This window comes from Maniola jurtina, chromosome 8, assembly GCF_905333055.1.
Source record: "Maniola jurtina chromosome 8, ilManJurt1.1, whole genome shotgun sequence".
In the NCBI taxonomy this organism is placed as follows: domain Eukaryota; kingdom Metazoa; phylum Arthropoda; class Insecta; order Lepidoptera; family Nymphalidae; genus Maniola; species Maniola jurtina.
In genome coordinates, this window is record NC_060036.1 from 11,720,160 (window position 1) to 11,735,670 (window position 15,511).

Genomic DNA, 15,511 nt, shown 5'->3' on the forward strand with positions numbered 1-15,511 from the left:
ATCCAAAAAACTCGATGGTCAATACTTTTCGCGTAAAAAATACTTAAATAATTTTTAAACGTTTTATTCCATAATTCTATAATAAATGTATAACAAATAGCAACCATATTTAGAGCATTAGCCAAATAGATTTTTAGAACCTTTTGATTAACCTGTTACCAACTAAAACGAGACTTAAATTCATATGACAACATTAAGCAATCGTTTAGTTAATCTGTAAAGAAATAGTCATTACTATCATTTATCACATAACATAAAACAGCCTAATTTTAAAATGGCAAGTGATGAAAAAAAGAAATACTTAATCCAAAAAGATTACAGTACAAAAATTGTTATGGATAATTTTTGTAGAAGATATCTACAGATAATACAAGTATAGTTCATTATTTTATCATTATTATCTAAAAAAAAAAATTCAGAACTGGCAGTTTCGAGAACTCAGGTTCGGTCATAGTAGGTAAGTGGTAAGTAGGTATATCTATTAAAACAGCGATATTCGTAGCCTACCCACAAATTGTATCTAAAATTGAACTAGTCACCACAGAGACCACGCGACATATTACAGCCCCCGGAAACCACAGACTTGAGCGTCCGATAGTTTTGAGGATAGTTTATTAGGATTAGCAAGATAATCCGCAAACTTGCCCAGCTTTTCCAGGTTCCAGTCGAATTCGGATAAGCCCAAGGACAAATCAAACGGAAAATCGCGATATTCCACTTCAATGTTAAAAATTTAGCCACGCGTCATATCTACGCAGACGAAATGCCGAAAATATCTACACGCGAAATTCTGTGCGCAAATTCTCGCTAGATTTGCAATCGGCTTCAGTCATCAAGTATCAGTCTTACTAAACTATCAGCCCGACCCCACTTAGGTCCGAATCGAAAGAACTGTAAGTCCGATCGGACTAAACTATCTGAAGTGTATGGTTTGCGGGGGCCTATATGATATTAGCTCGAGGTAGCGCGTTGAGGCCCGCGAGTCAGCGAGAATCGGAGGCGAGCCTCGCGCGCGATTTGCGCTACAAGCCCGATTTAAGTCTGATCTTCTTGAGGTGAGAGGGCGAAGTGTTCGAGAATGGGCGACGCTTAGCGGCCAGCGAGGACTCGCCCAGCGCCGTACCGCCCGAAACGTCCTCCCAACCTCCGCCTATCACATCATCCGAGGAGGAAGACGCCATCGCTCGGCATCGGTTGCTACTGACCCGAGAAGCGACGCGTATGGAGCGCGAGAAACTCCTCTTACTCAACTTCGCTGTCACTAAAGAGGTCCGAGGATTCTCCGAGTCGTCCGCGGCCCTTCTATTCGCTTTCGCTTTAACGATCCCGGTAGTTTGCGTTTTTGAAGCGTTCGGCTTCCGAATCGAGAGAATATTCCTTCGTTTAGTGGACAGAGTTTTCGGTTTGGGCTCGTTCTCGGCCAGGTATCGAGTGCGGGACGTGCTTTTGACTGGTTCGTTCTTTTTAGCGAATTTCATGTTCACGTTGACGAGTTCGTGGCCGGAGCGCTGCGCCAGTACCGGGGGGCTTCGTTTTCTCTCCGAGTCGGTCTTGGTCGCGACGTACGCGTTCTCCTTGCGCTCGTCGGTCACCTTGGCTTTAGATCGAGCAAACAGCGGCGCCCTCGGCGGCGACGCCGTCTTGGGTCGGAGCCGAGACATCGTCAACTGAAAAATAGAACTGATTAATCAATCATTTAAAAATACCACTCACTATCGGCGACTACGGCTAAGAGATGATTTTTAAATATCAGTACAAGTTTTAGTAGATGGGAGTGTGACGTTAATTAAAAAGTCGAAAGTCCGAACACACAATCTAGTCCCTTACCCATAATAGTAATTTAAAGCTGGTGATTGATTTTTTTTATATAGAAGTGAGGGGGTGATTTAACACTGAAAATTAAAGACGGTTACTTGTTAATAACACAAATAAATAAAAATTGTTCTTTTATACTTTAGATTTGAATATTAATAATGTTAAAAGAAAGTTTTTAGCGAAGTGTTCAGTTCTGAAAAATTTAGTAAAATTAACAGTAAACCTTGTACAGATTAGATTTGGTGTAAGGCCGTGAAAAGCTAGCAGACAGATATACAAACACATTTTTGCATTTATTATGTATTATTTACGTTCGACGAACGCCTACGCTGGAGAAACGCAAGAGTTTAGAAGCTTTTATACTCATGTGTGTAGAGACAGGGGAGTGGTGTGCGTACCTGCGGGCGCATGGTGCGCGTATGCGCGCGCAGCCAGTCGCGCACGGCGGCCAGGTTGCGGTGCTCGGAGCACGGCACGCGCGAGTTGGGGTGCTGCCCCGTCAGGTCCAGGATCGACGCGCCCAGCGATCGTCCCACCTGTACCCATGCTCAGTTATTACCCTGCACCGAAAAACCTGCACGGGATGGAATATACCGACCGGCAAAAGTCGGTGTGGGTCAGCCGTTCGCTCTAAACGGGTCATTCAAAACAAAAGTGTTGTGAGCTACAACTCGTAAAACTTAAAACTTGATGTGCAGTATCATACTATTTTGACAACTTCATATTTGTAGATCATTGTAGTATGTACATGGTATCTTGTGTCAACATCATTATAGTGTGACCTGTGTCGGTAGTTTACGGTTGTAGTACCGAGTCGGTACTACAACCGTAAGCTGGCCCGTCCGCAAACACAAGGGCATCGTCTCACTACATACATAGGTACATATTTACATCGTGATGGCGAGGGCAGAAGAATCAGGCAACATTTACATATGTAGGTATAGCGCACAGAAATCTAAATAAGGTGATAGAAAAATGTTATTTTTGATACCAGTATATGGAAAATCAGTGACATGCTGGTCACTGATTTTTCATATACCTGCTCTTCAATGCCGTGAAACAATAGTGTGAATATCTGCGCCAGTTCCTTTGTACAAACGGTCATCAGACGGGGAATGTCACGCGCGACACCATTCCCAATTTCATTATTTCACAACCCAAATTAAGCCGTTAAAATACGACTGTTTTAAAAATAATATATCCATTAAATGATTTTGATGGGTTTGGTATGACGACAATCGCACGAAAATTTCCTTAAAAACTTCTATAACTATTCTGATTTCGGTGTGCTAGCACTACAATCCTATACTCTGCCTGCCTTTTCACCGGGAATGCGTAGCCATAGATTTGCGTGAAAAAGACTATAGAATAGTATAGATACTACATAAATAATAATTAATAGTATTAGTCTATATTTACTGTTAAATACATCTTCAGGAAGTACATATTATAAATAAAATAAAATTTATTTAAATTAATTGTTCCATTCCAACCTTTGTATGATACAATTGAGTGTGATGTTACATTTTGTTGGTAGAAATAGGCGCATTTAAAATATTTACATTCAGTTATATATTGTGTTAATGCAGCGATGGGGATATAAAATTTGGAGATTTTTGAAGAGATAATACTGTGAAACATATCGAAGCGCTCAATATCTACTGTGAAAAATATGAAACATCTATGCTCATAACATTATCTTTGTAAAACTTTGTCTATCTACAGTGGTGCCCATTTGGTTACACACAAATCTCTAATGGCCGAAATTAATCAACTTTCTGCAATCTACCGAAAAGATACTTAATTAGCAACGTTTTTAATTTGTCAAAAATTGTATGGTCTTTTCATACTCATAATAAACCTATAGATCTCTTATGCCTATTTATTACTGTGCAAAATCTACACGCACATCTATCTAAACACAGAAAATGAAGAAACACAGAATAGCATTTATCGATAAAGTTATCGACAAATGATAAGTATTATTACCTCGATAACCCTATTTCATGATTGAATTGGATGGCTGCTTATTATGAGAAATTTCAAGTCGCACTCATTCTGCGTACATTAGAAGCGCACATCAAAATTGTGACAGTAACAGTCAGCAGCATGTCTGTATGGTCTTCCAAATGTATCAGCAAAGTGCCTGACATTATTTCTGATAAAAATATGTGGCTGGCTTAAAGGTTGTGCTATCCTCTTCCAAAACAAACATTGTGAAAAGGATATTAGACCATAACTTTATTTAAATTCAGAGATTTGTATACATCCCAAAAGACACCAACCAGTATCACAAAAGCGAACGAACCTTCACCGGGTCTATCTCTTCAAAGCCCTCACCATTCTTAGCGCGACAGTGTCTTACCTGAAACTGTGGTACGTCTTCTGAAATTCACAATTGGTTACTTCACAACTTAAACTTCCTGCTTTTTTATAAACAAATGAGTTATACGAATAATTGTACTCAAAATATTTGTAGTACAGTATAATAGTACAAATTTTTGCAGAATCAAAGAGTTATATAATAAAAAAAAAAACATAATTCGAAAATACTATTACATTGAAAGCTATATCTTCCAGTAGTAATGGAGTAGTTGTTTAGTTGATTTGGAATAGTGTGGATAGGAGTTACATCAAACCGCACAAACAAATCAAACGTATGAAACAGACATTTTGGCATACTCTGATATACATGGTAATTTAAGAGGGATTTGTAGTGGTTTGTACACAGAGTCAACAACAAGTCTATGTCTATGTACCTCTATTGTGTGTTCTAGATGAACCTCTCCGAAGCTAATGTGATAACGGCCCAAGTTTTGTGGCAGTTGTTTAAATCGTACTACGTAATTTTAGAGCTAATCAGTAAGCGGCTGTTCCCTAAAACCTGGAATGTGTATATCTCTTCAAACATGTATTTCGGGCAACATTGACGTAGCAGGGGCCTACTACCCGTTGATTAGCCGCTCATTGATGTGATTGTATGAATCCTCCTACAGTTTCTACAATATAACAGTAAGCGGCAGTTCCCACAAACCTGGAATGGGTTTGCTTCTTCAAAGATGTGCACGTGGCGTGTGAATATCGAGTGGCGGGAGCCTAACACCCGTTGATCAGCCACTCATTGTTTTGCTTGTATGAATCCTCCTACAGTTTCTACAAATTAATCAGTAACCGCAGTTCCCACAAACCTGGAATAGTTTCACCCTTCAGATGTGCGGGGTGTATTTCGGGCGGCATTGATTTGATTAGCCGCTCATTGTTATGATTGTATGAATTCTCCAACAGTTTCTACAATATAATTAGTCAGTAGGCAGCAGTTCCCACAAACCTGGAATGGATTTACCTCTTCAAAGATGTGCGGGGTGTATTTGGGCGGCATGGGCGCGGCGGATGCTTGGACCGTGGGCCCCTCCCGCGCAGTGGGTGGCAACACATTAACCAGCCGCCCGGTGTTGTAGTTGCACTCTAAGGTGTATGATCGCACTAGGCCCGTGGCCTTTAGCACGGCAACCCGGCCGGAGCCTTCTCGGGACATGCCGTCGCGTCTGTCCCTGTAAGAAACAGGATTTTTCTTTATTAGGTTTGTTTGGTTTTTATGTTAAACAGATGTTAAGTATATCAAAGAAATTGCTCACTAGAGTCTACGAAACTTAGAACTATAGTGATAGTAAGTTTTGTAGATTCTTCTCTCAATGAAGAGGGAATGTTTGAATTTAACCCCAGAATCCTAAATAAGACATGCAAAAACAATATAATAGTTCCAGTATAGCGTGTGCACGAAACTTCAGATTAAGAACAAATGACACCCACGTTGATTTCTTAAAAAAACGTCAAGTGTAATTTCGGCCATCTTGAATTAGAAAATTAATATTTTCGATACAGCCATTTCGAGTTCTTTTAATTATTTAAGGTATAAAGCTTTTTGCAACATGGTCAAGCCGCTAGCTGTATCTGCTGCCGTCTTGTGGCACGCATAGTTATTCTAGTTATTGTACAGGTAAGGGCTTAAGGCAGTGATTTTAGTAGCGTAGACTACCGGTTGTATACTGCAGCATATAATATACATACATGAGGTAGATTATTATCAGTGCAATTAATTTATTTCATCTTGTGTCACTTATGATACTTATGTCGAGTTTCTACCACAGGTTCGGAAAGCTCATTCTCCTGAGATGAGCCGGCGATCGCACATACTTGAGGTACATGTTCCGCTCGGTGAAGTTGCAGGAGGAGAAGTGGAAGTGCAGGTTGTTGAGCGACATGATGCGCGGCAGCAGCATGCACTCCACGCAGCTCTCCAGGTCTTCAAAGTGGTTGCCGTACATGAATATACCTGCGCAAGATTTGAAATTTGGTAGAGATCTCAACTACTTCGCTGACGCAGTGGTAAGCACTGTGGACTTATAAATCTTAATATTTTCTAAATTGTATCTGGTCTGGTCTGGTCTGGTGGGAGGCTTCAGCCGTGGCGCCAAGCGATTTAGCGTTTCGGTATGATGCCGCTTAGAAACCGATCAGGTATGGGTTAATTAAAACTGCCATACCACTTCAAAGTTTTCCTGCTTCCATCTTACACGGCATCATCACTTACTACTAGTTGAGATCATAGTCAAGGGCTAACTTGTATTAGGAGAAAAAAAAAAAACAATTAACTGCAGTTAAGATTAAACAATAAACATTGTGCTCAGGAAAAATCCCAGAAAACTAGATTTTGTTAAGGACCTTGATATACAGTGGGTTTAAATAATATGTCAAAAGTCCCCACACAAAATTATAGTTTTTACATGACTGCCCAAAAAAGCAGTATAATGTTTTCAGGGTGTTGGTATGTCAGTGTCATTATTCCACGATAAACATCTAATTGCCTGAATAGATTTGGATGTATGGGGGTATCGTTACAGTTGGTATAGTTAGTTCGAAATTGTTATTGTATGCGTCATCCAGAGTAACAATTTCGTCGACTTTTATCTTTGTTTAGAGCGCGCTGAGTGTCACCAGTGACACTGGCCAGCAAATGCAGCAACGACTTCACATTCACCTTTCTTAGATGCATGTCCGTGTAGATCGATGTATAAGTACAGTCCAGATTCGATGTCCTTGTGCGGGGCGCGTGGCTGTAGAGCGACGGGCGTGGGCGGCGGCGGTTTTTTCTTTGGCAGCTTTTCTTTGCCTGGCTTTGCCTTCTCGTCTTTCGGTGGGGATGGTTGCTATGGAAAAAGAAATATCATCATCGTTATTGTCAACCAAAAGTCATCCACTTCTGGACATAGGTCTCTTGTAGAGGAGTTACACACACTCCAAATTTTTTTTAATGCCTAGGTCATCATCTTGACCTAGGAAAATTATTTTTTAATTACGATTTTTAATTACGATTCAAAAGAATTTTGAAAGTTTACTTGATTACAAATAATCTATTCTATTCTAGGTCAAACGGAGAACCCGGCTGTTTAGGACGTACGCTAGAACTCGCGCGGGTGCACGCTCGCGTTTGTATTGAAAAATAATATGAGTAGCGCTAATTAGCGTGGGTGCGTGCGAGGAGCTTTCACATGCACGGTACGGGCACGCGTTTTGGCCACTCGCTCGTGGACTTGTTTCTCCAAATCAGTTGAACGTCTCTGCTACGTGCGTAGTAGTGCGTAGTACTTGCGTAGTACGTACGTAGTATCGTCGAATTTCCATTGGTGATATCGTAGATTTTCTTCTTATAGTCTAGCTTCAAATACGGTTCTTTGGAAAATAATTCATCGTAATATTGTCTTTTTGTTTTAGTCGGACGTCCGGAGGGTACGCCTGTTGCGTGCACCCGCGTGAGGTATAGCATACGCCCTTATAGTAGTGAGGTGAGTGAGGGTAGTACCGGCATGAGCGAATCTCCAAGGTTGGGCGCGGGCGCGCGCGAGGCTGGCGGTGCGCGCACGTCGTTGCCGTCGCCGGCCGACACGCTCACACTGGCGCGCGATGTCGCCTCCGCCGCGTTGCACAGCTTCTGTGCCACACATTCAATTCAACAAGCCTCCCTGACATGTGTCTCGTGGAGAGTGATGTTTGCTTGTGTGGATTGGTGGAGAAGGACCTCCACCACGTCTTGTGGGAATGTTCAGTGTACGAGAACCTCCAGCGCGCCCTGCTGGATGGGGTCGTTCGCGAAGACGGCGGAAAGTTGAAAAAAGAGACGTGCGCATTCAACCAATCAGTGATGATTGGTCGATGACAGTGATGATCAGAACAATAACCTAGTTGTTCTCCGCTTCAGTAGAAACACAACTTAAACCACGGCGGATCTAGGGCGGAATTATTACCTGAACACTTGAGGTCCATTGAATTTAGAGAATTCCAACGGGATCTGAAAAATCTACCCGGAAAAAACTACCACATACCCACTCATTAAAAAATAATTTGAAAGAATTTACTCTAGTTGCTGAGATGAATATACTTACGATTTCCTCATTATTTTCTGATATGATGTATCTCTTGAAGCAATTTGTACAGAAATAAACATTATCACCATTTTCATCGTATTCCATATCACTCAGCTGAAACAAGAGAAAGTAACCATAAGTATATTTTAATAACTTCCAAATAAAACATTACCTCACGTTAAGCATTAGCTAATGCCGATGATCGTGGGCCAAACATTTAGGGTGCTTGTCCACGGAAACTAAGCGGAGTGGAAGCGTGTTCAGCAAAACCACTCAGATTACACAGAAATGACATGATAATATACTAACACTTTATCTATCAATCATCTGATTGGTCCAATCCATTCAATTTCGGTTGACTGGCACCCTTATTCCTTAGATTTAAGAGAAAATATCAGTTAGACCTCGATAAAAATCTGATTTAGGTAAACCTTGTCTACAAGATTGACAAGCTAGCGGGAACCTTGGTTTTAATTTACTTTGTTACTATAATCACGTAGTACCTTCCAGATAAGACATTTGATAAATAGTGACTTTTATTGCGATGTGGTAAAGGGCAATTGAGCTCGCATAGCGCTGCCGTCTAAAATTTAACAATCTTTTCTCTTTCTATCGCGTAAACTTTTATCCCTTATCTCCCTCTTCCATAATAGATTAGAGCCGTCAAAGGAGCACGCTGCCACTGATTTCTCGGTCACGTGACTAAGGTTGAAATTTATAGAGAGTACTTTGACTTTGCTTATAAGTTTCAGTTAAATCGAGACAGCGCTATACCGCCGGCATAAATCTGTCTCGTTCTAACTGAAAAGGTCTAAGCAAAGTCAAAGTGCAGTATATTGAATTCTAAGTGAGTAAGTAATTGAGTTCCTAAGTGAGCCCGGCCTGACGCTCAATAGTTATTTTTTAATGAAATTACTTTAGCTTACTTTAGTATCCTGTACGTCAATCTGTTGCCTCTGATGGTCTCTGTACTCTTCTATGGAGTGATAAGTGGGGGGTTCGGAGCATATCTAAGCGAGATTGCATTATTTTAAGAAAAATTCATCAAAATCTCTACTGATACTAATTTATATTCATTTTTAGCGATATAGTAATATTAGTACTGCTATGCTGGCTCAGTGAGGATTGGAAGACTTCACCCGCTTCGAGAATATTACAGAGAACTCTCAGGCATGCAGGTTTCCTCACGAAGTTTTCTTTCACCGTTAAAACAAGTGATATTTAATAGACTAAAATAAGTAGAAAAATTATTATAAAGAGATTTTGTAATTATTTGTGTTTTAATGTAGGAGTTTTTTATACAAGTTAGCCTTTGACTGCAATCTCACCTGGTGGTAAGTGATGAGGCAGTCTAAGACGGAAGAGGGCTAACCTGGAAGGGGATGGCAGTTTTCACTAAATCCATTTGGTGTCTACACAGTATCGTACCGGAACGCTAAATCGCTTGTTGGCACGACTTTGCCGGTAACTAGCCACGGCCGAAGCCTCCCACCAGACCGTAAGGACAAGGAGCACCCGAGTCTTATCAGATAATCCGAGCGAAGCCAGGGCGGGTGAGCTAGTTTAAACAACACAGGTTTTATTGTGCACTTACCATAGCAGCACTGTAGCCGGGCACGAGGCTCGTGATGCCGGGCATGGTGTCTTCAAGTCGCGCGACCGCCGCACGACAATCGCGGCACCACCCCATCTTTACTTTACTAGCGGGGCTTTTAGGCTCCGGCCCTGAGCCCTCGCTGCCAAACACAAGGTGAAAATGTCAATAATAACCTTCTTATAAAAAATTATAACATTAGCCACAACACATCTAATGCAAAGTGACCTCGGCCTGGAGTGAGGGTTTCCATCATTGACTTTACCATCAGGGAACTTGACAAGTCAGTAGCTTGTATGGTACAAGCAGCCTACTTCAAAGCGAGGAACGTGAGAGGACCATTTCGTCCGGGACGAGCCAACAGGGGATGCGTTTATGTGAGATCACGGAGCTTCTTATATACGCAATAGCGCAACAAAAATAAGTGCAATGCACACATAATATGGAGTCGAGTGGAACCGCGGCGTAGGATCCTTTTCGAGACTCCAAGGGCTCAAAAGCGCCGCTATGCTATCACTTACTCAAGAGCTGAAGAACTGGACTCCATCAGTAAACTGATGCTGTTCTTCAAAGTGTCCCGCAATGGTTTCAGCGGGTTACTTCCTTGTATGTTCAACTCCTCACTTGTGCTGAGATGGACGGTGGACCCTAAGCACGACCGTAGCACATTATCGTTCAGAAGGGATGCGGTTTCTTCCACGTTTGAGGATATTTCGCTTGTTTGGGACGGCATTTCTTGCAACTTCATGTCATAAACCTATGACAGATATAATAAGTTTAAATATATAAAAGGAAAAGGCGACTGACTGACTGATATACAATAAAGCATCGCGCCAAACGTTTTAACGAAGAAACAATCTGGTAAAAAAAAAAACTAGCCATGTCAATCATGACTAAATATTCCCCTTATGCGTAATCCAACTAAGTGTAAAGCTTGTGCTAGGAGTGGGTACAACAATAATGCAAGGGGTGGGGTTCGGACCGTCGCGCCAACTTTTCAGATTCCAGTTCACTTCTTAAGCATTGAGTTATTGAGGCAATTATACTAACTGACCTGTTCAGCCAGATTAGCTGCATCCCCGCTTAGCGACTGCACGTCGCGGCAACTGTCAGCGGACACTTGCTTCAGAACGATGGACGATTTGTTCCCGGCTTTGGTCTTGTCTTTCTGCTTCGAATCGCTCTTATGCGACGGCGAACCGAGGCTTTTCTTCTTTTTCGTCGAAATCAACTGTGGGGAATAAAATCATAACGGATGCAAGCAAAAAAGCAACGTTCGTTCGTTTTTTTTGAGCAAGTAAAAAAAAATTCTACCTGAAATCAAGAGTGAATACTGTAAAGGTATCTTCTAGGCAAGCAAGCTCCAACCGAGACCTTTCCGTTGCTTTTTTTAAGCACGATTGTCTTCGAAAGAGCAAGCCTATCACGTAATAAAAATAATAATATTATTAGTAGAGCGCCGTAACTGAGCAGTAAAAATGCTGTCTAAAAGCGTTTTTTCGCTCCGTGAGACTTTTGATGTTTGGTTGATGCGGAAATCGTTTTTTTTTAATTATTGCAAGTTGCAACTTTTGTCAACATTGCAGACCCGAAGCGAATGTCACATAGTGGTTTGAGCGGAATGTAGCTAGTATAATTCCGCATGCGTATTTTAGCTGTCCCTACTAGCATATCAATATTAATGAGTCTTAAAATAAAAATGTAAGTACCTCGGCACTTTCGCTGATGTTCTGAATACTTCGCGACGTAAAACTTTTGCTTTCCTCGCATATACTCGTATCTTCCTCTTTTTCTTGACCAAAGTGATAGTATCTAGAAAGAAATAAGCCCTCCATTTTCATTTATACAGTTATTCGATCCATACTAATATTATAAATGCGCTGTCTGTCTGCCATCTATTTAACCTATTTTAATGAAATTTGCCGCAGAGATAGCTTGCATCCCGGGAAGGACATTTTGGACTCGGAAAATCAAAGAGTTCCGATGGGATTGTAAAAGAAACGTAAATGCACATGGACGAAGTCGCGGGCGTCATCTAGCATTTAAATAAATCAAAAGTGATAGCCGAAAAAAAGTATTTAAGTTTACTCCCTCGAGTGATATTGTCATATTATATAAATCATTGTTTTTTATGAATTCATTTCCGTGATCAGCTGCTTGCAGGGATATTACCTTCTAGGTAAGCGCGTCCCATCTTAGACCACATCATCACTTTCCATCAGGTGTGATTGTGGTCAAGCGCTTGCCAATAGTGAAAAAAAAGAAGAATTTTAAACAAATTTTTTAAGCCCTTATATCTCCTACTGGTATCACACTAGGAGGCTCATTATTTTTTTGGCACATCTACACATGGGTCAGCTACTCAGCTTGCTGGGATGTTATGGATATTATTTAGCACCTTGTAATTGGTTAATTTATTTCAGCTTACCTAATAAGAGCCCTCGACGCGTACACAGTAGGATGGTGGGCCAGAGAAGGGTTTAGATACACCCTGTTCAAGTTCACGCCCCTCGTGTCCGTCCGATAGTGACCCCTCGCAACCCCATCAGGGTTCAGAAAGGGAATCATTTTGAAGACGTACAGCTTCCGCAACTGGATCGCGATAGGATCGTTCCTAGTTAGTAACAAGTTGAGGAAGCCGTTGAATACGAAGCTTGAGGGAGTTTCTCCGGGATGGACCCGCGCTGATATGAAGATTATCTGGAGAAGGAGAAGAGGGGAAATAATATGCGTCACGAACGTTAAATAAAGGTCGTACAGCTATGTTTATAGTAAAGTAAGTAAAATTGATATTGACCTGTCAGCCCCGATGATTAGTAGACACATAGGTCTATACTTAAAACATCTTTTATTACCTTTTTATTATTGAACTTAAACGGTCTCTCTTGACTGTCGGGAAATAGATTCTTCAATCTGTCCTCCCTCTCTGTAGTGATGCCGTGATGTGACGATATCGTCAGCAGGTCCACTCGTCTACCTACAATCACCGAGTTCTATCAGAAATAATAATAAAAGCTAAGCCCTACTTTTCACCATAATAGCCTGTGCTCGCACTTTCTTGTGTTGTTTAGTGTTTTAATACTGAACAGTATAGTTTGGTACAGAGATAGCTTGCATCCTGAAGCAGAGATCCTGAAAAAGTTCCACCTGGATTTTTTAAAATACCAAATCCACACGGACAAAGTCAGGCATAATCTAATTTTTTTTTTTCTCTCTCGTCTGGCTTTTACAATGATTAGCCAATGTCAAGTTTGTTGTTATTTGTAACAAGTTAGCTAAACTATACAAGTATGGACCCCGTCTGTGCCGGCGCTCGCCGACATACGCACGGCACCCCCTTAGAGCGCTTTTCAGTCAGTTTTAACAAAATAAAAACACTCCAAAAAGTCACAACACGCGCGCCAGCAAACTCCACCACAGACAAAGTCCAATCTAATATATAGTCATCTTGACAAATTGAGAACCATTGAAACTAAATGAAACATGTAATTTAACAATAACAGTCAGAAACTTATTTTTTGAGTTACCCTCTCACCTTCTAAAGAATATATTAAACACTCTCTGCAATAGTAAATGTCGTCGGCGGACTGTGGCGTTGTCAGTGGCAACATCTTCAAGTCGATAGAGTTCAGAGCGATTTGAAGCTCCGCAAATGAAAAGGGGTATGTGAATGCAAAGAATGTTGTAGCTTTGGGATTCTCTGCAGTTTTGTATCTAAACGTGAGCGTGAAAGTGTTGTCATCCGTCTGAAAGAAAACACAAATAATGATTGTAGAGTTGATCTCAGGCCTGTGTGTGGTGCTGCGCTCTTGAGAAGGCCTATGGCCAGCAGTGAATGTAAACAGGCTGATTGAGCGATTGATACAACTTACCGAATGTACTGGACGATCCCTTATCCTCTCCCACTGTGGCTTGCCGGGTAAGGTGCGAGTGACGGGCGCCATGCCCTGGTTGTACATTTTGCCCTGCTTATTTAGGTTTATCAAATTCAACCGCACCTATTATACCAAAAAAATAATTTACTATGTTAGAAATGAAGCAAAAAAATCTTAAATCTGTGTTTAGCGAAAACAGTCAATATTTATCAAAGAATGCATAATCTAATTGGTTAATTAGTACCTCTTTTAAATTGCATACCTGTACATTAGGCTCACTAGCTTGTACACCGAAGTAGAACCAAGTGCGGTTTCCATTTTCAAACTCTGTGCCAGCACAGTCCGGCCGTGTCCATAAATTAAACTCATAGTCTGGAGTCTCTGCCACATTCGTTTTGGGGTTTATAGTTGGAGCTACAATAAGGCAAGAATAAAATCAATATTTTTGTTCTCAATAAAGGAATTCAGACCTGTCAATGACAGGCCACTGTCACTAAATGTCGCCTTACCAATAAACTCCGTGGGCACACGTTCGACATGACCCAGATTCCCCGAATCAAAGTTATGTATAAAATAAAAGCCACCGCACTCGATTATATTGCTGCGATCCATGACTAAGGCGATTAGCTACATTCTACACATGAACACAAAAAATACGCCAACCCATTATGCATTTGTGAACACATTTACTTCTAAAATTTCACTGATAAACTATCGGATTTACTAAACATGTTTTGAAATTTCCAAAATGACACTCAAAAATAATAAGCTTCACTGTTTTTCCAAACAAAATTATGTAATTTTGTTGACATCGATTGACGGATAACAGCTGATTTGCTTTATTGGTGATCTTTTTATAGTGCAAATGTTATTAAAACTGTTTTTTTTAAGTTAACTCAACGTTAAAATTTACCACAATAATTTATGTTTGATTATTGAAGACGATGAGATGGAATAATTGCATTTAATTTTTATTTGTAATATCACTTTTTGCCATTATTAAATTTTATTCAAGATGGCTGACATGCCATTTCAAGACAAAGGAAGTGGATGTTCAAATGCGAACTGCCAGCAATAAAAATAAATTTCAGATTTTTATTACGAAAAATGTGCCTGACTGACGCACTTTTAGAAGTTCAGATATAACTATATTTTTGTACCGCAAAATAGGTACAAATTATAATAAACTTCTAATTGTGAATATTTTTTTTCGTGCGCAGTTCAAATCTGTAAGTTGGCAACATTGTGTTTGATACTTTCCTTCCTCACTTTTCTTTTCCTCAGACTAATAGAAAAACTAGACAAATATCATGGACTAAGAGCCAGCGCGTGCTAGACCATCGTTATTTTACTAAAGCTGGAAATTTCTCTGCGTATTGTTCCCAACACAGGAAGGAATGATCACCGGCTATGAAGTTTGGATCATGGTGGCTATGGGAGGCACCAGTTAAGGTGTAAAAGTCTTACGTCAAAGTATAAAGACCAATTTTTTTTGTATTTTCTTCGGAATAGTATTGGAAATTACGTCACACATTGCCAGACATTTAGTATCGTGGCAACCATCTGCCAGACACCCTTAAACTAAAAGCTTTAAGGGGCGTCTGGCAGCGGGTTGTCATGATACTAAGTTTATTATCTGTTATCTCCCCAAGCCACCAAACTCCAAACTTCAGGTAACAAATACCTATCTGTAAGTTTAAATTTCACTCAAGTGATACCGGGCGAATCAGCTAGTTCATTACAAAAACGAAATTAATTTCGTTTTTATTGGTGTTGGTTACCTTATTAATATACAATATCATCCT

At 40.6% G+C, this 15,511-nt stretch overlaps 1 protein-coding gene across 6 annotated transcripts; it reads right to left on the bottom strand.

The window, feature by feature from the left end:
- Window positions 1-795: 795 nt before the first annotated feature.
- On the bottom strand, window positions 796-14,760 carry LOC123867431 (cytosolic carboxypeptidase-like protein 5). Of its 6 annotated transcripts, none has more exons than XM_045909454.1 (19): window positions 14,216-14,759; window positions 13,969-14,120; window positions 13,704-13,829; window positions 13,367-13,577; window positions 12,687-12,808; window positions 12,260-12,531; window positions 11,541-11,643; window positions 10,886-11,062; window positions 10,353-10,588; window positions 9,832-9,973; window positions 9,164-9,247; window positions 8,256-8,351; window positions 7,676-7,804; window positions 6,854-7,022; window positions 6,010-6,148; window positions 5,159-5,366; window positions 4,124-4,186; window positions 2,214-2,351; window positions 796-1,667 (listed from the first exon to the last, which is right to left on the bottom strand). In XM_045909454.1, the coding sequence occupies exons 1-19, from the start codon at window positions 14,316-14,318 to the stop codon at window positions 1,023-1,025; spliced, it is 3,315 nt and encodes a 1,104-aa protein (XP_045765410.1). In that variant the 5' UTR covers window positions 14,319-14,759; the 3' UTR covers window positions 796-1,022. The 6 variants fall into 6 exon arrangements, with proteins under 6 accessions (XP_045765410.1, XP_045765409.1, XP_045765413.1 ...); XM_045909453.1 differs by having other exon boundaries at window positions 5,144-5,366; XM_045909458.1 differs by lacking the exon at window positions 796-1,667 and adding an exon at window positions 1,691-1,892 and having other exon boundaries at window positions 5,144-5,366; window positions 14,216-14,760.
- Between the last annotated feature and the right edge of the window lie 751 nt (window positions 14,761-15,511).